The following is a 25,620-nucleotide window of genomic DNA, read 5'->3' on the forward strand; positions in this document are numbered from 1 at the left end:
GTCATTCCAAACCAAGACAAGATTGTAAATTAGTTATAATTGAAGATCCAAACAGCTTAGTCGGAAACTATGAAAATGTTTTTGATTAGGTCACAGTTCAAGCCGGGTCAAGGAATTCTTTTTGTTAAGCTGACAGCTGACGCACGTTGTGGAGGCACCATGAGATATCTCCTTCAGTTTTCCAAAACATACCCCTCTGAAGTGCTTCACTCTGACTCACAACCTTGGCAATAGAGTGGTCCATAAAGAGACATGATCATTCATTGGATAGTTGAACAAGTATATACAGTATCTCACAAAAGTCAGTACACCCCTCACATTTTTGTAAATATTTTATTCTATCTTTTCTTGTGACAACACTGAAGAAATGACACTTTGCTACAATGTAAAGTAGTGAGTGTACAGCTTGTATAACAGTGTAAATTTGCTGTCCCCTCAAAATAACTCAACACACAGCCATTAATGTCTAAACCGCTGGCAACAAAAGTGAGTACACCCCTAAGTGAAAATGTCCACATCGGGCCCAATTAGCCATTTTCCCTCCCCGGTGTCATGTGACTCATTAGTGTAATGCCCTGTACACACGATCGGACATTGATCGGACATTCCATTCCATTTCTGACAGATTTTGGGCCAAACTTGTCTTGCATACACACGGCCGCACAAAGTTGTCGGAAAATCCGATTGTTCTGAACGCGGTGACGTAAAACACGTACGTCAGGACTATAAACGGGGCAGTAGCCAATAGCTTTCGTCTCTTAATTTATTCTGAGTATGCATAGCACTTTGTGCGTTGGATTTGTGTACACACGATCGGAATTTAAACGATTGGATTTTGTTGTCGGAAACTTTTATATCCTGCTTTCAAACTTTGTGTGTCGGAAATTCCGACGGAAAAAGTCCGATGGAGCCCACACACGGTCGGAATTCCAGACAACGCAATCCGATCGCACTTTTTCCATCAGAAAATCCGACCATGTGTACAAAGCATTACAATGTCTCAGGTGTGAATGGGGAGCAGGTGTGTTAAATTTGGTGTTATCGCTCTCACTCTCTAATACTGGTCACTGGAAGTTCAACATGGCACCTCATGGCAAAGAACTCTCTGAGGATCTGAAAAAAAGAATTGTTGCTCTACATAAAGATGACCTAGGCTATAAGAAGATTGCCAAGACCCTGAAACTGAGCTGCAGCATGATGGTCAAGACCATACAGCGGTTTAACAGGACAGGTTTCCCCTCAGAACAGGCCTCGTCATGGTCAACCAAAGAAGTTCAGTGCCAGCATTGCTGCAGAGGTTGAAGGGGTGAACGGTCAGCCTATCAGTACTCGCACACTGCATCAAATTGGTCTGCATCGCTGTCGTCCCAGAAGGAAGCCTCTTCTAAAGATGATGCACAAGAAAGCCCACAAACAGTTTGCTGAAGACAAGCAGACTAAGTACATGGATTACTGGAACCATATCCTGTGGTCTGATGAGACCAAGATAAACATATTTGGTTCAGATTGTGTCAAACGTGTGTGGCGGCAACCAGGTAAGGAGTACAAAGACAAGTGTGTCTTGTCTACAGTCAAGCATGGTGGTGGGAGTGTCATGTTCTGGGACTGCATGAGTGCTGCCAGAACTGGGAGCTACAGTTCATTGAGGGAACCATAAATGCCAACATGTACTGTGAATACTAAAGCAGAACATGATCCCCTCCCTTCGGAGACTGGGCCGCAGGGCAGTATTCCAACATAACGACCCCAAACACACCTCCAAGACGACCACTGCCTTGCTAAAGAAGCTGAGGGTAAAGGTGATGGACTGGCCAAACATGTCTCCAGACCTAAACCCTATTGAGCATCTGTGGGGCATCCTCAAACGGAAGGTGGAGGAGCGCAAGGTCTCTAACATCCACCAGCTCTATGATGTCATCATGGAGGAGGGGAAGAGGACTCCAGTGACATCCTGTGAAGCTCTGGTGAACTCCATGCCCAGGAGGGTTAAGGTAGTGCTGGAGAATAATGGTGGCCACACAAAATATTGACACTTTGGGCCCAGTTTGGACATTTTCACTTAGGGGTGTACTCACTTTTGTTGCCAGCGGTTTAGACATTAATGGCTGTGTGTTGAGTTATTTTGAAGGGACAGCAAATTTACACTGTTATACAAGCTGTACACTCACTACTTTACATTGGGGTGTACTCACTTTTGTGAGATACTGTGTATATATATATATATATATATATATATATATATATATATATATATATATATACACACAGTGGGGCAAAAAAGTATTTAGCAGCCACCAATTGTGCAAGTTCTCCCACTTAAAAAGATGAGAGAGGCCTGTAATTGTCATCATAGGTATACCTCAACTATGAGAGACAAAATGTGGAAACAAATCCAGACAATCACTTTGTCTGATTTTTGAAAGAATTTATTTGCAAATTATGGTGGAAAATAAGTATTTGGTCACCTATAGGGATGAGCTTCGTGTTCGAGTCGAACCCATGTTCGACTCGAACATCGGCTGTTCGATCGTTCGCCGAATTGCGAACGTTATGGGCCGTTCGCGCTAAATTCGTGTGGCGCGTCACGGCCCATAATTCACTGCGGCATCGCAGTGCATTGCTGGCTGATGATTGGCCAAGCATGCACTATGACCCGCATGCTTGGCCAATCACAGCGCCGTCAGTAGAGAGAGCTGTAATTGGCCAAAGCCAGGGTGGCTTTGGCCAATTATGGCTCAGGGGATTTAGTACACACCCCACACTATATAAGGCCGCCTGCACGGCGGCCCTGTGTAGTGTGTGTTCCGGTGTGCTGAGAGATAGAGAGAGAGAGAGACAGTGTCATTTGATTTGAGTTAGATAGATTAGGCAGAACAGTCAGTCAGTTAGCTGCACTTACAGTGTATTGTGTATATATATGCATCCCAGGTGTTGCATATATATATATATACACTGTATTCAGTTTAGCTAGATCCGTTCCTGTTATCTTCTATCTAGACTATTTACATTTAATGCAGTGCGTCCTGCTCACAGTGTTCAGCTAGATCCGTTCCTGTTATCTTCTAGACTATTTACATTTAGTGCAGTGCGTCCTGCTCACAGTGTTCAGCTAGATCCGTTCCTGTTATCTTCTAGACTATTTACATTTAGTGCAGTGCGTCCTGCTCACAGTGTTCAGCTAGATCCGTTCCTGTTAAATTCCTACTGACAGGCAGGCTTGTCTGGTTACAGTATATAAAGCTACCTGAAGAAAATTACAGGTGTTCTATTTGATCCTATTAGTACCACGGTCAGGCAGCTAGACTATTTACATTTAGTACAGTGCATCCTGCTCACAGTGTACAGCTAGATCCGTTCCTGTTATCTTCCTACTGACAGGCAGGCTTGTCTGGTTACAGTATATAAAGCTACCTGAAGAAAATTACAGGTGTTCTATTTGATCCTATTAGTACCACGGTCAGGCAGCTAGACTATTTACATTTAGTACAGTGCGTCCTGCTCACAGTGTTCAGCTAGATCCGTTCCTGTTATCTTCCTACTGACAGGCAGGCTTGTCTGGTTACAGTATATAAAGCTACCTGAAGAAAATTACAGGTGTTCTATTTGATCCTATTAGTACCACGGTCAGGCAGCTAGACTATTTACATTTAGTACAGTGCGTCCTGCTCACAGTGTACAGCTAGATCCGTTCCTGTTATCTTCCTACTGACAGGCAGGCTTGTCTGGTTACTGTATATAAAGCTACCTGAAGAAAATTACAGGTGTTCTATTTGATCCTATTAGTACCACGGTCAGGCAGCTAGACTATTTACATTTAGTACAGTGCGTCCTGCTCACAGTGTTCAGCTAGATCCGTTCCTGTTATCTTCCTACTGACAGGCAGGCTTGTCTGGTTACAGTATATAAAGCTACCTGAAGAAAATTACAGGTGTTCTATTTGATCCTATTAGTACCACGGTCAGGCAGCTAGACTATTTACATTTAGTACAGTGCGTCCTGCTCACAGTGTACAGCTAGATCCGTTCCTGTTATCTTCCTACTGACAGGCAGGCTTGTCTGGTTACTGTATATAAAGCTACCTGAAGAAAATTACAGGTGTTCTATTTGATCCTATTAGTACCACGGTCAGGCAGCTAGACTATTTACATTTAGTACAGTGCGTCCTGCTCACAGTGTTCAGCTAGATCCGTTCCTGTTATCTTCCTACTGACAGGCAGGCTTGTCTGGTTACAGTATATAAAGCTACCTGAAGAAAATTACAGGTGTTCTATTTGATCCTATTAGTACCACGGTCAGGCAGCTAGACTATTTACATTTAGTACAGTGCGTCCTGCTCACAGTGTTCAGCTAGATCCGTTCCTGTTATCTTCCTACTGACAGGCAGGCTTGTCTGGTTACAGTATATAAAGCTACTTGAAGAAAATTACAGGTGTTCTATCCCAGCTTAGTGCAGCTACAGGCCATTAGTATGTCTGGAAGGCCAAGAAGGAGAGGCAGACAGTCACAAGCCAATAAGAGAGGGCAAGCAGGCTCTGTGTCTAGTGCTGGTCGTGGAGACGGTGCATCCTCATCAGCACGTGGCCATGGGACACGCTTGGCCTTTTTTTCGGCAGCTGGCCGTGTTGAGCCGCAACATGCGGAAGACTTGGTCGAGTGGATGACCAAGCCGTCCTCATCCTCCTCATCCTCTCTCACCCATGCCCAGGGTGCTTTGTCTGGCAAAGCAGCGGCCTCTTCCCTCAGCTCAATGTCATCAGTGACTCCTTCCCTAGCTCCACCATGTCCTCATGAGGATTCCCTCGAACTGTTTGACCACAGTGTTGGGTACATGCTCCAGGAGGATGCCCAGCGTTTGGAAGGCTCTGATGACGATACTGAGCTCGATGAAGGCAGTAACATGAGCACGGACAGAGGGGGTGCCCAAGAAGGACAGCAATCTGGCAGTCATGCTCCCCCTGCTGCAGCATACTGCCAGGTTTGCTCCAGTGATGAGGAGGGAGGGGATGATGAGGTCACTGACTCAACGTGGGTGCCTGATAGGAGAGAGGAGGAGGAGGAGGAGGAGGAGGAGGCGGCGGCACATCACCAACGAGGCAGGATGCCCTCCAGGGGCCAGCCTAAGGGCAGCACATTGACTGCATCACACCCCAAAGCTCCACATGTGCAGGGCGCTGCAGTCTCTGCGCGTTATTCAAAAAGTTCTTTGGTGTGGGCCTTTTTTGAGACGAGTGCATCAGATCGCACCGCTGCTATTTGCAACATATGTCTCAAGCGTATCTCGCGTGGCCAAAACATCTCCCGCTTGGGTACCACATGCTTGACCAGACATATGTTGACCTGCCATGCAGTTCGTTGGCAAGCGTATCTAAAAGACCCACACCAAAGAACAAAGAGGATCTCTCCTTGCTCCTCATCAGCTGAGATTTCCAACCCCACTAGACCTTCAGTCCTCTCTGAGACCTGCAGTGAGAGGAATGAAGGTGTAGAATTAGGTGTGTCACAGCCAAGTACTTGTGGGCAATCTGCTTTTGGTACACCGACGTCAGATTGTACCAGGCAAATTTCCCTGCCCCAGCTGCTGCACCGCCGAAAGAAGTTTGCTCCCAGCCATCCACATGCCCAGCGGTTGAATGCTAGCTTGGCAAAATTGCTAGCACTTCAACTGCTGCCTTTTCAGTTGGTAGACTCTGCCCCCTTCCGTGAGTTTGTGGAATGTGCGGTTCCTCAGTGGCAGGTACCCAAACGCCACTTTTTCTCACGGAAGGCGATTCCGGCTCTCTACCGGCATGTGGAAGGCAATGTCCATGCCTCGCTGGACAGGGCGGTCAGCGGTAAGGTGCATATTACCGCTGACTCATGGTCCAGCAGGCATGGACAGGGACGTTACCTAAGTTTCACGGCGCATTGGGTGACTCTGCTGGCAGCTGGGAAGGATGCAGGACAAGGTGCAGTAGTGTTGGAGGTTGTTCCGCCACCACGCCTCCAAAATGCTGATTGTGACACACCTCTCTCCTCCACCCCCTCCTCTTCTTCTTCCTCCATGGCCTCTTCCTCGGAACCAGCGGTGCTCCGTAGGCGTTCAAGGGGCTACGCAAGTACGCAGGCCAAAAGATGCCATGCGGTGCTTGAGCTGGTGTGCTTGGGGGACAGGAGCCACACTGGGGCAGAGGTTTTGTCAGCTCTGCAGGGGCAGGTTCAGAGGTGGTTGACGCCACGCCAACTTAAGGCAGGAATGGTGGTTTGCGACAATGGCACCAACCTCCTCTCTGCCCTCCGACAGGGACAAATGACCCATGTGCCCTGTTTGGCTCACGTCCTTAACTTGGTGGTGCAGCGGTTCTTGGGCAGGTACCCGGGCTTACAGGATGTCCTGAGGCAGGCCAGGAAAGTCTGTGTGCATTTCCGCCGGTCATATAATGCCAGTGCTCGGCTGACGGACCTCCAAAAGGAGTTTAACCTGCCCAAGAACCGCCTAATCTGTGACATGCCCACCAGGTGGAACTCAACGTTGGCCATGCTGCAGCGGCTGCACACGCAGCAGAGGGCCATCAATGAGTACCTGTGCGACTATGGCACCAGGACAGGGTCAGGGGAGCTTGGTTTTTTTTCCCCACGCCAGTGGGCCATGATCAGGGATGCATGCACTGTCCTGTCACCATTCGAGGAGGCCACGAGGATGGTGAGCAGTGACAGTGCATGCATCAGTGACACTGTCCCCCTTGTCCACCTGTTGGAGCACACGCTGCGTGGAATAATGGACAGGGCACTTGAGGCAGAACAGAGGCAGGAAGAGGAGGACTTCCTTAGCTCTCAAGGCCCCCTTTATCCAGACAGTGTTCCTGCGTGCCCGCCGATCACACAGGAAGAGGACGAGGAGGAAGAGGAGGAGGAGGAAGATTGTGTCAGTATGGAGGTGGAGCCTGGCACTCAGCATCAGCAGCAGTCTTTAAGGGATCAGTCCCAAGAAACACATGGACTTGTACTTGGCTGGGAGGAGGTGGCTGCGGACCATGTCGTTCTTAGTGACCCAGAGGACTCCGGACCGAATGCCTCAGCAAACCTACGCTGCATGGCCTCCCTGATCCTGCAAAGCCTGCGTAAGGATCCTCGTATTCGTGGTATCAAGGAGAAGGACCAATACTGGCTGGCAACCCTCCTTGATCCACGTTACAAGGGTAAGGTTGCGGACCTTATCTTGCCATCGCAGAGGGAGCAGAGGATGAAACATCTTCGGGAGGCCTTGCAGAAAGGTCTGTGCAACGCGTTCCCAGAGACTGGGAGGTTACAAACTCCTGTTTCTGGACAACGTGTTGCTGAGGCTTCGGTCAGTCAAAGAAGGAGCGGTGGAGAAGGTGGCCGTCTGACCGATGCGTTCAGACAATTTTTTGGTCCGCAGCCCCAAGGTATGATCGGTTCCAGCAACCATCGCCAGCGTCTGTTTTACATGGTGCAGGAATACCTAGGGGCAAGATCAGACTTGGACACCTTTCCCACCGAAAATCCTCTGGGTTACTGGGTCTTGAGGATGGATCACTGGCCAGAGCTTGCACAGTATGCAATTGAGCTACTGGCCTGTCCTGCATCCAGCGTTCTTTCGGAACGCACATTCAGTGCTGCTGGAGGCGTGGTAACCGATCACAGGGTGCGTCTGTCCACCGACTCGGTCGATCGGCTGACCTTCATAAAAATGAATGAGTCTTGGATCACCACCAGCTACCAAGCACCTGATGCTGATGTAACCGAATAATTTTTTTTGAAATCTCAGATCCCTTCAAAGACTGCCTATGCTGATGCTGAGTGACTATCCCTGAGTAATTATCCTCTTCCTCCTCAATCATCACGCTGATAGCTTGTAAGAACATTTTTGGTTCTGGGCGCCACCACCAGTGCCTAAGGCACAATTTTTCAGCCCCTGTTTAACAGGGGCGTGTAATTACAATTTTTGATGTAATACTTTGCAGCAGGGCTCGTTCCTGCATTCCAACTAGAGTGTCTGTGAGGGGTTGCAGTGTTGTGGCACCAGCACCAGTGCCTAAGGCCCAATTTTTCTGCCCCTGTCTAACAGGGGCGTGTAATTACAATTTTTGATGCAATACTTTGCAGCAGGGCTCGTTCCTGCGTTCCAACTAGAGTGTCTGTGAGGGGTTGCAGTGTTGTGGCACCAGCACCAGTGCCTAAGGCCCAATTTTTCTGCCCCTGTCTAACAGGGGCGTGTAATTACAATTTTTGATGCAATACTTTGCAGCAGGGCTCGTTCCTGCGTTCCAACTAGAGTGTCTGTGAGGGGTTGCAGTGTTGTGGCACCAGCACCAGTGCCTAAGGCCCAATTTTTCTGCCCCTGTCTAACAGGGGCGTGTAATTACAATTTTTGATGCAATACTTTGCAGCAGGGCTCGTTCCTGCGTTCCAACTAGAGTGTCTGTGAGGGGTTGCAGTGTTGTGGCACCAGCACCAGTGCCTAAGGCCCAATTTTTCTGCCCCTGTCTAACAGGGGCGTGTAATTACAATTTTTGATGCAATACTTTGCAGCAGGGCTCGTTCCTGCGTTCCAACTAGAGTGTCTGTGAGGGGTTGCAGTGTTGTGGCACCAGCACCAGTGCCTAAGGCCCAATTTTTCTGCCCCTGTCTAACAGGGGCGTGTAATTACAATTTTTGAAGCAATACTTTGCAGCAGGGCTCGTTCCTGCGTTCCAACTAGAGTGTCTGTGAGGGGTTGCAGTGTTGTGGCACCAGCACCAGTGCCTAAGGCCTAATTTTTCAGCTCCTGTTCAACAGGGGCATGTAATTACAATTCTTGATCTAATATTTCACAGCAGGGCCCTGTGAGGGCTTACAGTGTTGTGGCCACAGCAACACCTAAGGCCCAAATTTCTGCTGAGTATATAGGGCAGGACCCTACTTTCAAACATCTAACTTACAAACGACTCCTACTTGCAAACGGAAGGAGACAACAGGAAGTGAGATGAAATCTACCCCTAGGAAGGGAAATTCTTTCCTGTAAGAGTTAATATGGGAAAACAATTTCTCCTTTCCACTGATGCTTTCCAATCCTTGTTCCACAAAAAAACCCAAATTTTCAAAAAACATTTTTCATTGGGACAAAAAAGTGAGGTGAAATCTTCTGAAGAGGAGGAAAGACAGCAAAACAAATGTCACAGGGGTGATAACCCTTCCCTATGTTTTCCAAAAAGCTTAGAAAAGATTTTTTGGCTGGAGCTAAACACGTTAAAAATGTTCAAAATTACAAACAGATTCTACTTAACAACAAACCTACAGTCCCTGTCTTGTTTGCACCGCCTGTATACTGCTGTTCAGAGTATATAGGGCCTGGTGGCCCCACACCTTTCCTTATTTTAATTTGGGTGCGGGGTTCCCCTTAATATCCATACAAGACCCAAAGGGCCTGGTAATGGACTGGGGGGTACCCATGCCGTTTGTCTCACTGATTTTCATCCATATTGCCATGACCCGACATGACATTAAACCCGCAAGCAGTTTTAAATGAGATTTTTTCCTTTAAAAATGACATTTGGTGCAGGGACTGTTCTAAACATGGGAAACACGCGTCACTTTACAGGCATACTATAGACACCCCCCAGGTACGATATTTAAAGGAATATTTCACTTTTTTTTTTTACTTTAAGCATCATTAAAATCACTGCTCCCGAAAAAACGGCCGTTTTTAAAAGTTTTTTTTGCATTGATACATGTCCCCTGGGGTAGGACCCGGGTCCCCAAACCCTTTTTAGGACAATACCATGCAAATTAGCCTTTAAAATGAGCACTTTTGATTTCGAACGTTCGAGTCCCATAGACGTCAATGGGGTTCTAACGTTCGTGCGAACTTTCGGTCCGTTCGCGGGTTCTGGTGCGAACCGAACCGGGGGGTGTTCGGCTCATCCCTAGTCACCTACAAACAAGCAAGATTTCTGGCTCACAGACCTGTATCTTCTTCTTTAAGAGGCTCCTCTGTCCTCCACTCATTACCTGTATTAATGGCACCTGTTTGAACTTGTTATCAGTATAAAAGACACCTGTCCACAACCTCAAACAGTCACACTCCAAACACCACTATGGTGATAACCAAAGAGCTGTCGAAGACTGAATCTGCAATAGGCAAGCGGCTTGGTGTGAAGAAATCAACTGTGGGAGCAATAATTAGAAAATGGAAGACATACAAGACCACTGATAATCTCCCTCAAATTTGGGGCTCCACGCAAGATCTCACCCCATGGTGTCAAAATGATCACAAGAACGGTGAGAAAAAATCCCAGAACCACACGGGGGGACCTAGTGAATAACCTGCAGAGAGGTGGGACCAATGTAGCAAAGGCTACCATCAGTAACACACTACTCCGCCAGGGACTCAGATCCTGCAGTGCCAGACGTGTCCCCCTGCTTAAGCCAGTACATGTCTGCGCCCGTCTAAGGTTTGCTAGAGAGCATTTGGATGATCCAGAAGAGGATTGGGAGAATGTCATATGGTCAGATGAAACCAAAGTAGAACTGTTTGGTAGAAACACAACTCGTCGTGTTTGGAGGAGAGAGAATGCTGAGTTGCAACCAAAGAACACAAATACCTACTGTGAAGCATGGGGGTGGCAACATCATGCTTTGGGGCTGTTTTTCTGCAAAGGGAACAGGACGACTGCTCCGTGTACATGAAAGAATGAATGAGGCCATGTATCATGAGATTTTCAGTGCAAACCTCCTTCCGTTAGCAAGGGCATTGAGGATGAAACGTGGCTGGGTCTTTTCAGCATGACAACGATCCCAAACACACGTAAGAAGCATTTCAAGGTCCTGGAGTGGCCTAGCCAGATCTCAACCCCATAGAAAACCTTTGGGGGGAGTTGAAAGTCCGTGTTGCCCAGCGACAGCCCCAAAACATCACTACTCTAGAGGAGATCTGCATGGAGGAATGGGCCAACATACCAGCAACCGTGTGTGACAACCTTGTGAAGACTTACAGAAAACGTCTGACCTCTGTCATTGCCAACAAAGGATATATAACAAAGTATTGAGATGAACTTTTGATATTGACCCAATACTTATTTTCCACCATAATTTTCAAATAAATTCTTTCAAAAATAAGTCAATGTGATTGTCTGGATTTGTTTCCACATTTTGTCTCTCATAGTTGAGGTATACCTATGATGACAATTACAGGCCTCTCTCATCCTTTTAAGTGGGAGAACTTGCACAATTGGTGGCTGACTAAATACTTTTTTGCCCCACTGTGTATGTATCTATATATATATATATATATATAAGTATTGTATAAAGTATTGGGCCTCCTGCCTTTACACACACATGAAGTTTAATGACATCCCAGTCTTAGTCCGGAGGGTTCAATGTTGAGTTGGCCCACCCTGTGCAGTTATAACAGCTTCAACTCTTCTGGGAAGGCCGTCCACCAGGTTTAGGAGTGTGTCTATGGGAATGTTTGACCATTCTTCCAGAAGAGCATTTGTGAGGTCAGGCACTGATGTTGGACGAGAAGGCCTGGCTCGCAGTCTCTGCTCTAATTCATCCCAAAGGTGTTCTGTCGGGTTGTGCAGGCCAGTCAAGTTCCTCCACCCCAAACTCTCTCATCCATGTCTTTATGGACCTTGCTTTGTGCAAGGAACTCTTAAAGCGTCAGCATACCAAGACATTTTGGACAATTTCATGCTCCCAACTTTGTGGGAACAGTTTGGGGATGGCCCCTTCCTGTTCCAACATGACTGCGCACCAGTGCACATTCCCAAAGACACGCTCCTAAACCTTGTGGACGGCCTTCCCAGAAGAGTTGAAGCTGTTATAACTGCACAGGGTGGGCCAACTCAATATTGAACCCTACGGACTAAGACTGGGATGCCATTAAATTTCATGTGGGTGTAAAGGCAGGCGTCCCAATACTTTTGACAATATAGTGTATATACACATATGTATACTCACACACAGACACACTCTCACACTCTTATAAATAAATGTAAAGAAGGAGAGTGAATGGTATCAGTCGGTAGAACAGTGGACGTTGTCAGTAGGTCAGTGGATGGTGTCAGTATTTTTTTTTTTCGTTTACAATTTTATTTTTTTTTATTATTATTTTTACAACTTTTTTTAGGAGCCCTATTGGGGGGGGGGGCTTTGGTGAAATATCAGGGGCTGAACAGACCCCCTGACGTCTCACTTTTAAGACAGATAAAGGGACTGAGGACAGAGATTCCCCCAGTCCCTTTCGCTGCGGCCTCGTCTGCACTGGACAGTGAATGAATGAGAATATCTGTGCTGAGTGGATTCCTGTTGATTTTACAAACCGAAGCCTAGTAAACCCAGTTTACCATGCTTCAGTAATGAATGAAAACAGTAAGTGATCAGTACTGATCACTTACTGCATTCATTCAGAAAAGGAAGGGGCTGGCCCTGGTAAATGACGTGTTTACCTGCCTTCCCCACTCACCATCCGGAAATATCCCCCCCTCCTGCAGCAGTTGGCCGGAGAGGAGGAGGGGAGGCTTAGGGGGCCCAGGCAGCAGGGAAAATCTGCACCGCATGGGGTGATAAGGGTGTGCCTAGGCACTCCTGGCACACCCTGTGCACATGTCTATGGCGCAAAAGGAATAGCCATCTATTGGCTATATAGGCTGGTCACATGACAGGTCACATGACCACTATCTCATTCTTTTTTTTTCATATTTAAGTTCATGGTCCCAAGGTAGGCTAAGAACTAAATGCATTTTGTAATGCCCACCATTGTGCTTTAGAAATGTTGTGTTTCTTTTTTTTTTTTTTTGTGTTTTTTAGCAGTGGAATATCCATGATAAGGTCATACCACCACTTTATAACTGGGCACCTTGGAGCCAGCGATCACTTTTATAGGGCTCTCAAAGTGTGTCCTTGCCCCCCGTCAGCAGCACCCATGGGGTTTTTTTTAGCTCTCCCGTTCCTCTGCGGACTGCAGGGAACATCCTGCCAAGTGAGAGCAAAAGAAAGTCAGGGAACATGTCTTCCTTGACCCCTCCTACGACTAATGACCCCCAGAAGCGACTTGAATTATATCACATTTGTCATTCCTAACATTCTTAGCCAAGGATGCAGCTATTCAACCACGATCTGTGCTTGAATAACTGCATTGGAGGGCAGAGGAGACATTGGAGGTCTAATGGACCACTGATATTTCCATAAAGAGGACCTGTCACCTGCCCCATGCTATCACACAGGGCAGGGGTAGGCAACCTGGGGCGCTCCAGCTGTTGCAAAACTACAAGTCCCATCATGCCTCTGGGAGTAACTGTAACTGCCAGCCTCGCAATGCCTCATGGGAAATGTAGTTCCACAACAGCTGGAGGGCCCCAGGTTGCCTACACCTGACATGGGGGGCTTGTTACCCTCCTTGTGATAGCAATAAAGTTAAAAAAAATAAAATAAAAAAGTTATAAAAAGAAAAATAACCAGAAATTGGGTACAATATTGTGTTTATTCGCACTAAGATTCATTTTAGTGCATTATTTTCTGAAAATATGCATTTGATAAATAACTATGCAAATATATTGTGCATTGCAACTACCACCTTTATTCTCCGGGGTCTCTGCTTTCAGAAAATATTAACTTTTATATGGACGTTATAGTAGTTTCTAACAAAAAATGCAGATGTGCAAAAAAAATTTTAAAAAATTGCCATGAAAGGCAAGTGGTTAATATGTAATTTTACCTGTTCTATTCTTTATATCCAGCTTTATGGGCTTTTTTGTTAGACATGTGCAATTTGTTTCGTTCCGAAATCATTTTAGAATGAATTGGGTCATTCGGAAATATCCGAATAAATGAAAATCCATTTAACATAATTTTCCGAATACTCGTAAATTTGAATATTCGAAAATTCATGAATTAGAAAATTAGAAAATTAGAAAATTAGAAAATTTGTAAATTCATAAATTCATAAATTAGAAAATTCGTAAATTAGGAAATTAGGAAATGAGAAAATTCATAAATTCATAAATTAGAAAATTTGTAAATTCGTAAATTAGAGAATTCTTAAATTCAAAAATCTTTAATAATAACTAACTAATAATAACTTAACTAGTACTAACTATTAAATTATAGGTATTGGGATTTCCTTTCAAATTTGGCTGTTAGTGAACGTAACGAGTATGAATTAATCCGAAGTTACGAATTATCCAAAATAACGAATGCCGCATCTAAACGAATGGAACGTAATGAATTAATAATAATAATTGACAATAATAATAAGAAAAACTTTTAATTATCATTATTTATTATGAATTCGTTCTGTTCCATTTGTATAGATGCGGCATTTGTTATTTTGAGTAATAATTAGTAACTTCGGATAAATTCTTATTCCTTACATTCACTAACAGACTGCGGCCGGTCGGCATGTGGTTAAAAAAAAAAAATGTATTACGTTGATATCTTACGTAATGACAACATTTTAACCTATTAAACAGGCTCATAGCATAATTTTGAAAATTGCTTGGGTCCATAAAGGGTGAACAGGTGTGAGAGCAGAAGTGGTTAACAATCTTTCAGGTCTCAGGGAACCCCTGCTAAAAAACTTTTTACACCTCACAGTACATTACCATGAATAGTAGGTTGTAGTAAGTTGTCAATATTAGTAATAATTTAATAGCATTAAATGTATAATAATGAGGAAAAAAGGAACAGACATTGAAAATTGTAGTGTACCCTCACATAGTGATCAGTAGATCAATACTCGCTTACATTACAGGTCTGTGGAAAAGTGCCCTGGTGGTCCCCTTAGATTGGAGGTCAGTGGGAGAGGTGCCCCCCTCACATGTGTGGTCAGTGTAGAAGGACCTTCTTATGTTGGTGGTCAGTGCAGAAGGACCTTTTTATGTTGGTGGTCAATAGGGAAGGAACTCTTTGGTGGTCAGTGCAGAAGGACCTTCTTATGTTGGTGGTTAGTGGAGAAGAAACCCTTTGGTGGTCAGTGGAGAAGAAACCCTTTGGTGGTCAGTGGAGGAGGACTTTCTTATGTTGGTGGTCAGTGCAGAAGTACCATTTTATGTTGGTGGTCAATGGAGAAGGAACCCTTTGATGGTCAGTGCAGAAGGACCTTCTTATGTTGGTGGTTAGTGGAGAAGAAATCCTTTAGTGGTCAGTGGAGGAGGACTTTCTTATGTTGGTGGTCAGTGGAGAAGGACCTTCTTATGTTGGTGGTCAGTGCAGAAGGGCCTTTTTATGTTGGTGGTCAATGGAGAAGGAACCCTTTGGTGGTCAGTGCAGAAGGACCTTCGTATGTTGGTGGTTAGTGGAGAAGAAACCCTTTAGTGGTCAGTGGAGGAGGACTTTCTTATGTTGGTGGTCAGTGGAGAAGGACCTTCTTATGTTGGTGGTCAGTGCAGAAGGACCTTTTTATGTTGGTGGTCAATGGAGAAGGAACCCTTTGGTGGTCAGTGCAGAAGGACCTTCTTATGTTGGTGGTCAGTGCAGAAGGACCTTTTTATGTTGGTGGTCAGTGGAGAAGAAACCCTTTGCTGGTCAGTGCAGAAGGACCCTTTTGTGTTGGTGGTCAGTGGAGAAGAAACCCTTTGGTGGTTAGGGGAGGAGGACTTTCTTATGTTGGTGGCCAGTCCAGAAGGGTTTTCTTATGTTAGTGGTCAGTGGAGAAGGAACTCTTCTGGTGGCCAGTAGGAAGTATGTCCTTCTTCCAGATAGCTAAAGAGATCATTGGTGTTAGTGGTTACTTATCTGAGAGGCAGAAATGGCTTAGTTTTTAAGGAACCCTTAGAAAATTTTGAAGAAACCTTAGAGTGCTATGGAACCCTGGCTGAGAAAGGCTGGTCTGGTGTATACAGTGTATCAATGGAGGAACTAAGACATTGGGTTTATTACGCTAAGCTGTAACTTTTGTTGCTGTGTTTTCCAGCTATGGTGGCCAAAAAGAGCAAGGCTGCAAAAAATTATGGAAAATAATGTGACTGTTCTTTGTGGAACCTAATAAGGTTAAAAAAACTGAAGTGAACTGAGCAAAAATACAACTGTTACCTGCTGTTACCTTCATCAATCACATCATGGGGGAGATTTACTAAATCTGGAGTGGGCCAAATCTGCTGCAGCTGTGCATAGTAACCAATCAGCTTCCAGGTTTTATTTTCAGAGCTTAATTGAACAAGCTGATGTTAGAAGCTGATTGGCTACTATACACAGCAGCATCAGATTCTGAGTGTTCTAGGTTGAGTAAATCTACGCCAAGCGTTCCATTGAATATTTGATGGGTTGGTATGAAATTGCCCAATTTTGTTCCCTCCAAATTTATCAGATCAGCCCTGTTATATCATGTACATACTTACTTTCATTCATACAGGATTTGTACAAGGTTTTGGCTTTTTTAAAGGCATCACGGTCATCCTGGTCTGGCATCTCCAATAAACCTAAATATAAAAATAAAGTTAAAAATTAATCCAAAATCAGATATACTGACACATAATCACACATAGGTTGGACTTGATGGACTTGTGTCTTTTTTCAACCTCACCTACTATGTAACTATGTAACTATGTAAGATATACATTGCATCCGGAAAGTATTCACAGTGCTTCACTTTTTCCACATTTTGTTATGTTGCAGCCTTATTCCAAAATGGAATCAAATTCATTATATTCCTCAAAATTCTACAAACAATATCCCATAATGACAGCCTGAAAGAAGTTGGTTTGAAATCATTGCAAAGGCATTAAAAATAGAAAACGAAAAAATCCCATGTACATAAGTGTTCACAGCCTTTGCCATGCCACTCAGAATTGAGCTCAGGTGCCTCCTGTTTCCACTGATCATCCTTGAGATGTTTCTCCAACTTGATTGGAGTCCACCTGTGGTAAATTCAGTTGATTGGACACGATTTGGAAAGGCACACACCTGTCTATATAAGGTTCCATAGTTAACAGTGCATGTCAGAGCACAAACCAAGCCATGAACTCCAAGGAATTGTCTGTAGACCTCTGAGACAGTATTGTATGGAGGCACAGATCTGAGGAAGGGTACAGAAACATTTATGCAGCATTGAAGGTCCCAATGAGCACAGTGGCTTCCATCATCTGTAAATGGAAGAAGTTTGGAACCATCAGGACTCTTCCTAGAGTGGGCTGGCTGGCCAAACTGACCGATTAGGGGAGATGGGCCTTAGTCAGGGAAGTGACCAAGAACCTGATGGTCACTCTGACAGAGCTCCAGCATTTATCTGTGGAAAGAGGAGAACCTTCCAGAAGAACAGCCATCTCTGCTGCACTCCACCAATCAGGCCTGTATGGTAGAGTGACCAGATGGAAGCCACTCCTCAGTAAAAGGCACATGACAGCCCACCTGGAGTTTGCCAAAAGGCACCTGAAGGACTCTCAGGCCATGAGAAACAAAATTCTTTGGTCTGATGATACAAAGATTGAACTCTTTGGCCTGAATGGCAAGCATCATGTCTGGAGGAAACCAGGCACCGCTCATCACTTGGCCAATACCATCCCTACAGTGAAGCATGGTGGTGGCAGCAACATGCTGTGGGAATGTTTTTCAGCGGCAGGAACTGAGAGACTAGTCAGGATCAAGAGAAAGATGAATGCAGCAATGTACAGAGACATGCTTGATGAAAACTTGCTCCAGAGCGCTCTGGACCTCAGACTGGGGCGAAGGTTCATCTTCCGACAGGACAACAATCCTAAGCACACAGCCAAGATAACAGGAGTGCTTACGGGACAACTCTGAATGTCCTTGAGTGGCCCAGCCAGAGCCCAGACTTGAACCTGATAGAACATCTCTGGAGAGATCTGAAAATGGCTGTGCACCGACGCTCCCCATCCAACCTGATGGAGCTTGAGAGGTCCTGCAAAGAAGAATGGGAGAAACTGCCCAAAAATAGGTGTGCCAAGCTTGTAGCATCATACTCAAAAAGACTTGAGGTTGTAATTGGTGCCAAAGGAGCTTCAACAAAAGTATTGAGCAATGGCTGTGATACTTATGTACATGGGATTTGTTTACTTTTTTATTTTTAATAAATTTGTAAAGATTTCAAACACACTTCTGTCACATCGTCATTATGGGGTATTGTTTGTAGAATTTTCAGGAAAATAATGAATTTAATCCATTTTTGGTATAAGGCTGTAACATAACATAATGTGGAAAAAGTGAAGCACTGTGAATACTTTCCGGATGCACTATATAAATAATAATTTAAAAAAAGTCCTTAACTGTCCATAATTTTCCAACCTATGGCTATTAGATTAAAGTAGAACACTGGCAGGCATTTTGCCATCTGAGTCCCATTGCTGAAACAGGAAGTAAGAGAAAAACTCTTCAAAGGGAGGGAATCCAAAATTTAGGGTTTTCTTTGAGTTTCAGTGATTACTGAATAAAAAAACCTGACAGGGGTTCTAACCCCTCTCCACTCTATCCAAAACTAAAAAAATAAAAGTTTTGCCTTTTAGTTATACTTTCATTTTTTCAGAGAGCTGGGCTCATCTCACATAGAATTGGAGAGTCTTACCTTTTAAAATAATCTCCATTTCATCTCGGAGAATATCGAATATGCTATATCGAGAGCTGGTTTCTGGGATAACATGCTTGTTCAGCCAGCCGCCACAGGCATACTGGTAGAAATCAGTGCAAGGTTCTATAGAGGGGTCCATGTTCTGGATAATTCTTGCAGCTAAGGAAGAAACAGCAATAAGTTAATAAAAAATACATCTTAAAATCATATATAATATCATATAAAACCTAAATACATACCCGCGGTTACACATCCAGTGGTCGTGCATATAGTCTCTGCAAAAAAAGAAAAAAAAACAATTTTCAGTTTTCAATTTCAATTTTCTCTACATTTTAAATGTGACGTCTAAAACGAACACTTTAAACAAAAAATCTGCCCTAATATACAAAAAAGCAACTAAAGTTCCTGAAGTTACAGTTGGGTCAGTCACCTCCCAGGCCTCAATTTTGGTCCAGCGCTATAATGGAAAACCCAAAAACATTAATGTGATATATTGCAATGCCTAAATGTGTTGCCTGTATTTTTTTTTTTTTTTTTAGGCCTTTATTTTCACCTGGTGACAAGTCTGTTATTTTTCAACTTCCTTTAAAGGAGATTGATGGTCACATCATACACTTTCATTTTATAACAATAACAGCATTATAATAAAAATACAAACAATATTTATTTTTGATATTTCAATAAACGTTTACTTGAAAAATCTCTTTTCATGTGTCATGGTTTCTCCTTTCCAAAACATCCTGGATTCCCTGCATGCTTTGCAGCTTCTCCTTTATTTCTAAGGACTACATATCCCATGGTACCGTGCTGCCTGCAAACAGGGGTTCCTTGTACACACTCGGCCTCCTGAAACTCCACCTCTTAGCACCTTTGTAGTTTTGAGAGGTTATGAACTTTAAATTGACATATACAGCATCTCACAAAAGTGAGTACACCCCTCGCATTTTTGTAAATATTTTCTTCTATCTTTTCATGTGACAACACTGAAGAAATGACACTTTGCTACAATGTAAAGTAGTGAGTGTACAGCTTGTATAACAGTGTAAATTTGCTGTCCCCTCAAAATAACTCAACACACAGTCATTATTGTCTAAACCGCTGGCAAAAAAAGTGAGTACACCTCTAAGTGAAAATGTCCAAATTGGGAGCAAAGTGTCAATATTTTGTGTGGCCACCATTATTTTCCAGCACTGCCTTAACCCTCTTGGTCATGGAGATCACCAGAGCTTCACAGGTTGCCACTGAAGTCCTCTTCCACTCCTCCATGAGGACATCACGGAGCTGGTGAATGTTAGAGACCTTGCGCTCCTCCACCTTCCATTTGAGGATGCCCCACAGATGATCAATAGGGTTTAGGTCTGGAGACATGCTTGGCCAGTCCATCACCTTTACCCTCAACTTCTTTAGCAAGGCAGTGGTCATCTTGGAGGTGTGTTTGGGGTCGCTATCATGTTGGAATACTGCCCTGCGGCCCAGTCTCTGAAGGGAGGGGATCATGCTCTGCTTCAGTATGTCACAGTACATGTTGGCATTCATGGTTCCCTCAATGAACTGTAGCTCCCCAGTGTCGGCAGCACTCATGCAGCCCCAGACCATGACACTCCCACCACCATGCTTGACTGTAGGGAAGACACACTTGTCTTTGTACTCCTCACCTGGTTGCCGCCACAACACGCTTGTCACCATCTGAACCAAATAAGTTTATCTTGGTCTCATCAGATCACAGGACATGGTTCAGTAATCCATGTCCTTAGTCTGCTTGTCTTCAGCAAACTGTTTGCGGGCTTTTTTGTGCATCATCTTTAGAAGAGGCTTCCTTCTGGGATGACAGCCATGCAGAACAATTTGATGCAGTGTGCGGCGTATGGTCTGAGCACTGACAGGCTGACCCCCCCACCCCTTCAACCTCTGCAGCAATGCTGGCAGCACTAATATGTCTATTTCCCAACCTCTGGATATGACGCTGAGCACGTGACCTCAACTTCTTTGGTGGACCATGGCGAGGCCTGTTCTGAGTGGAACCTGTCCTGTTATACCGCTGTATGGTCTTGACCATCATGCTGCAGCTCAGTTTCAGGGTCTTGGCAATCTTCTTATAGCCTAGGCCATCTTTATGTAGAGCAACAATTCTTTTTTTCAGATCCTCAGAGAGTTCTTTGCCATGAGGTGCCATGTTGAACTTCCAGTGACCAGTATGAGAGAGTGAGAGCGATAACACCAAATTTAACACACCTGCTCCCCATTCACACCTGAGACATTGTAATGCCCTGTACACACGGTCGGATTTTCGGTTGGAAAAAGTGCGATCCGATTGTGTTGTCGGAAATTCCGACCATGTGGGGGCTCTATCGGACTTTTTTCGTCGGAATTTATGACACACAAAGTTTGAGAGCAGGATATAAAATTTTCCGACAACAAAATCCGATCATTTAAATTCCGATCGTGTGTACACAAATCCGAAGCACAAAGTGCCACGCATGCTCAGAAAAAAATTCAGAGACGAAAGCTATTGGCTACTGCCCTGTTTATAGTCCCGATGTACGTGTTTTACGTCACTGCGTTCAGAACGATCGGATTTTCTGACAACTTTGTGCGGCTGTGTGTATGCAAGACAAGTTTGGCCCAAAATCCGTCGGAAAAAATCTGACAGATTTTGTTGTCGGAATGTCCGATCAATGTCCGATCGTGTGTACAGGGCATTACACTAACGAGTCACATGACATCGGGGAGGGAAAATGGCTAATTGGGCCCAATTTGGACATTTTCACTTAGGGGTGTACTCACTTTTGTTGCCAGCGGTTTAGACATTAATGGCTGGTCAGGTCAGTAGCACTTACCCCATTACCAGCGGCTTCCCCTGCTCGGCGGTGGTGGCCTCCCGTTCTCCTGCTCCCCACGGGTCACCACGGCGGTGGCGACTTCCGTTTCCTCCCACCTCCCTCTGCGGCCAATCAAGAATCTTATCTTTTCGGCCAATCGGAAAATGGGTCTCAGACCCGATTCAGATGGATGAACATTTAACAGCGAATGTTCATTTTATGTTGTAACACACTTGGGTGGGATCGGAGCGCATTCTCTGTGACCTGAGCCCACCCTATTCTGAAGTCTATTAGAGCCTATGGGATATAGGGGGGTGGCGTGGAGAGAGGGGGTGACGTCCGGGTGTTCCTAATGGACGGGCCGTAATTGCATACAGGCGAGGCTTTTTTTCTCAGAGAATATGTGCAGTAACCCCCCCCCCCTTCTGAGCCCCTCCTTGTCTCCACCCCCTACTCACCTTCAAGCACCATCCCTTGCTACCACCCCCTACCCACCTCCCAGTACTGCCCCAAGTATAATTTTGTGGTGCTAAATAATTTGTATAGAATTTGTCCTTGTCTAATAACAAGAAAAGCAGTAAAATAGATCCCCTCGAGCCAGCAACAATAGATCCCTCACATAACAATAGACTCCCCCAGCAACAATAGTTCCCCCACACAACTATAGACCCCCCCCCCACACCACAACAAAATACCACCCCCAGCAACATTAGACCCCCCAGCAGCAACAACAGATCTCCCAGCAGCCAGCAACAATAGACCTCCCGTCAACAGTAGATCCCTACCAGCAACATAAGATCCCCAGCAACAATAGACCCTCACACAAAAACAGATCCCCACCAGTGACAATAGATCCCCCAGCAGCCAACATTAATAGACCCTCCAGGACACCCCAGTACCCCGTACTATTGCATACATTTAGTGCTGGAGGTTCCAGAAATACATTCTCCCGCGTTCCCACTGAAAAAAGTCCTGTATATAGTTATTAGTTAATTTATTTTTTAATTTCTTGCTCCCAACTTTGTGGGAACAGTTTGGGGATGGCCCCTTCTTGTTCCAACATGACTGCTCACCAGTGCACAAAGCAAGGTCCATAAAGACATGGATGAGCGAGTTTGGGGTGGAGGAACTTGACTGGCCTGCACAGAGTCCTGACCCCAACCTGATAGAACACCTTTGGGATGAATTACAGCGGAGACTGCGAGCCAGGCCTTCTCGTCCAACATCAGTGCCTGACCTCACAAATGCACTTCTGGAAGAATGGTCAAACATTCCCATAGACACACTACTAAACCTTGCGGACAGCCTTCCCAGAAAAGTTCAAGCTGATATAAGGTGCTAAGGGTTGGCCAACTCAATACTGAACCCTATGATGAAAACTGGGATGCCATTATTCACATTAGTGGACGTCCCAATACTTTTGGTAATATATTGTATATATACAGTGGGGACGGAAAGTATTCAGACCCCCTTAAATTTTTCACTCTTTGTTATATTGCAGCCATTTGCTAAAATCATTTAAGTTCATTTTTTTTCCTCATTAATGTACACACAGCCCCCCATATTGACAGAAAAACACAGAATTGTTGACATTTTTGCAGATTTATTAAAAAAGAAAAACTGAAATATCACATGGTCCTAAGTATTCGGACCCTTTGCTCAGTATTTAGTAGAAGCCCCTTTTGATCTAATACAGCCATGAGTCTTTTTGGGAAAGATGCAACAAGTTTTTCACACCTGGGTTTGGGGATCCTCTGCCATTCCTCCTTGCAGATCCTCTCCAGTTCTGTCAGGTTGGATGGTAAACGTTGGTGGACAGCCATTTTTAGGTCTCTCCAGAGATGCTCAATTGGGTTTAAGTCAGGTCTCTGGCTGGGTCATTCAAGAACAGTCACGGAGTTGTTGTGAAGCCACTCCTTCGTTATTTTAGCTGTGTGCTTAGGGTCATTGTCTTGTTGGAAGGTAAACCTTCGGCCCAGTCTGAGGTCCTGAGCACTCTGGAGAAGGTTTTCATCCAGGATATCCCTGCACTTGGCTGCATTCATCTTTCCCTCGATTGCAACCAGTCGTCCTGTCCCTGCAGCTGAAAAACACCCCCACAGCATGATGCTGCCACCACCATGCTTCACTGTTGGGACTGTATTGGACAGGTGATGAGCAGTGCCTGGTTTTCTCCACACATACCGCTTAGAATTAAGGCCAAAAAGTTCTATCTTGGTCTCATCAGACCAGAGAATCTTATTTCTCACCATCTTGGAGTCCTTCAGGTGTTTTTTTAGCAAACTCCATGTGGGCTTTCATGTGTCTTGCACTGAGGAGAGGATTCCGTCGGGCCACTCTACCATAAAGCCCCGACTGGTGGAGGGCTGCAGTGATGGTCGACTTTCTACAACTTTCTCTCATCTCCCGACTGCATCTCTGGAGCTCAGCCACAGTGATCTTTGGGTTCTTCTTTACCTCTCTCACGAAGGCTCTTCTCCCCCGATAGCTCAGTTTGGCCGGACGGCCAGCTCTAGGAAGGGTTCTGGTCGTCCCAAATGTCTTCTATTTAAGGATTATGGAGGCCACTGTGCTCTTAGGAACCTTAAGTGCATCAGAAATGTTTTTGTAACCTTAGCCAGATCTGTGCCTTGCCACAATTCTGTCTCTGAGCTCTTCAGGCAGTTCTTTTGACCTCATGATTCTCATTTGCTCTGACATGCACTGTGAGCTGTAAGGTCTTCTATAGACAGGTGTGTGGCTTTCCTAATCAAGTCCAATCAGTATAATCAAACACAGCTGGACTCAAATGAAGGTGTAGAACCATCTCAAGGATGATCAGAAGAAATGGACAGAGTTAAATATATGAGTGTCACAGCAAAGGGTCTGAATACTTAGGACCATGTGATATTTCAGTTTTTCTTTTTTAATAAATCTGCAAAAATGTCAACAATTCTGTGTTTTTCTGTCAATATGGGGTACTGTGTGTACAATAATGAGGAAAAAAAATAACTTAAATGATTTTAGCAAATGGCTGCAATATAACAAAGAGTGTAAAATTTAAGGGGGTCTGAATACTTCCCCACTGTATTACGTCCCCACTGTATTAATATTATATATATATATATATATATATATATATATATATATATATACCATAGCTTGTGGACTCTATAACTTTCCGATAGACTAAATAATATACACTGATTGGGATTATTTATGCCAAAGAAATGTAGCAGAATACATTTTAGCCTAAATCTATAAAGAAAGATTATTTATTTGCAAAGTTCTATAACAGAAACTAAGAAAAAAGATTTTTCTTCAAACTTTTAGGTATTTTTTTGTTCATTTTGCAGAACATAAAAAAAACCCAGAGGTGATTAAATACCACCAAAAGAACGCTCTATTCGTGTGAAAATTATAAAAATGTCACATGAGTACAGTGTTGCATGACCGCGCAATTGTCATTCAAAGTGGGAGAGCGCTGAAAGCTGAAAATTGGTCTGGGCAGGAGGGGGGTGAAAGTGCCGGTATTGAGGTGGTTGATAATATAATAATTAATTATACTTCATACAGCCCTAAAAGTACCAGAATATTTTATAATTATTAGTTAATTAACGATATAATAAACAGTTATCATTAACATAATAGATATTTATTCATTCTACATTATGAAAATTCCATCTGTAAAGTGACCCCATCATTTGGCTTTGTAATGGTCACAGTGTTATGGCAGGACTGGGAATACTGGTCCAGATATCTTGTCACTGCAGTCTCTGAGATATAAGAAAAAAAGAAGCCAGCAGACAATTCAACGTGCCGCCAAACACACAAAACTAAAAACTGCCTATTGACTGATATTCTTTATTTCTATAACCTGCAGGATGTAGATTGGAGAATGAGTGTAGTAATAAACTCTGTTAAACGTACCATAATACCATGCCCTCCGCATTCTTTTCCACACTAAACACCTCATTTCTCATATTCTTTGGACAGCCATTGGCCATGATAACGCTGTGTTGCTTTTTTCCATATCCAAAGCACAAACGGCTCTGGCATCTTCAGTCCAGAGAAAACATCCTCGGTCGTCCAACAATGTAAGTTCTTCTTGAACTTCAGCAAGATGTCCAACACAAACACAAGACGATATCGCAAATTCCTAAGCTATCCTGGTGGCCATTGGCACCTCGTTAGGACTTATTGGTAGAGGAGTTAGGTTACATAAGATTCTTGAGGCTTCTATTACGCATATCCTTAGAGCTAAAAGCAATTTTTGGAATTCAAGGCAGTACAGCAAGTATCAGTTAAAGAAGGACTCATGTC

At 44.4% G+C, this 25,620-nt stretch overlaps 1 protein-coding gene across 2 annotated transcripts in view; it reads right to left on the bottom strand.

Moving 5' to 3' along the window:
• MMEL1 (membrane metalloendopeptidase like 1) overlaps positions 1-25,620 on the bottom strand; it is a 307,801-nt gene that overhangs the window by 106,971 nt on the left and 175,210 nt on the right. For both annotated transcript variants that reach the window (XM_073603585.1, XM_073603583.1), the window contains exons 3-5: positions 18,739-18,774; positions 18,497-18,658; positions 16,317-16,397 (exon numbers count right to left, since the gene is read on the bottom strand). In XM_073603585.1, coding sequence (XP_073459686.1) covers positions 16,317-16,397; positions 18,497-18,658; positions 18,739-18,774 — 279 coding nt within the window. The remainder of the gene's footprint in view (positions 1-16,316; positions 16,398-18,496; positions 18,659-18,738; positions 18,775-25,620) is intronic.

This window comes from Aquarana catesbeiana, linkage group LG10 (genome assembly GCF_042186555.1).
Source record: "Aquarana catesbeiana isolate 2022-GZ linkage group LG10, ASM4218655v1, whole genome shotgun sequence".
Taxonomy (NCBI): domain Eukaryota; kingdom Metazoa; phylum Chordata; class Amphibia; order Anura; family Ranidae; genus Aquarana; species Aquarana catesbeiana.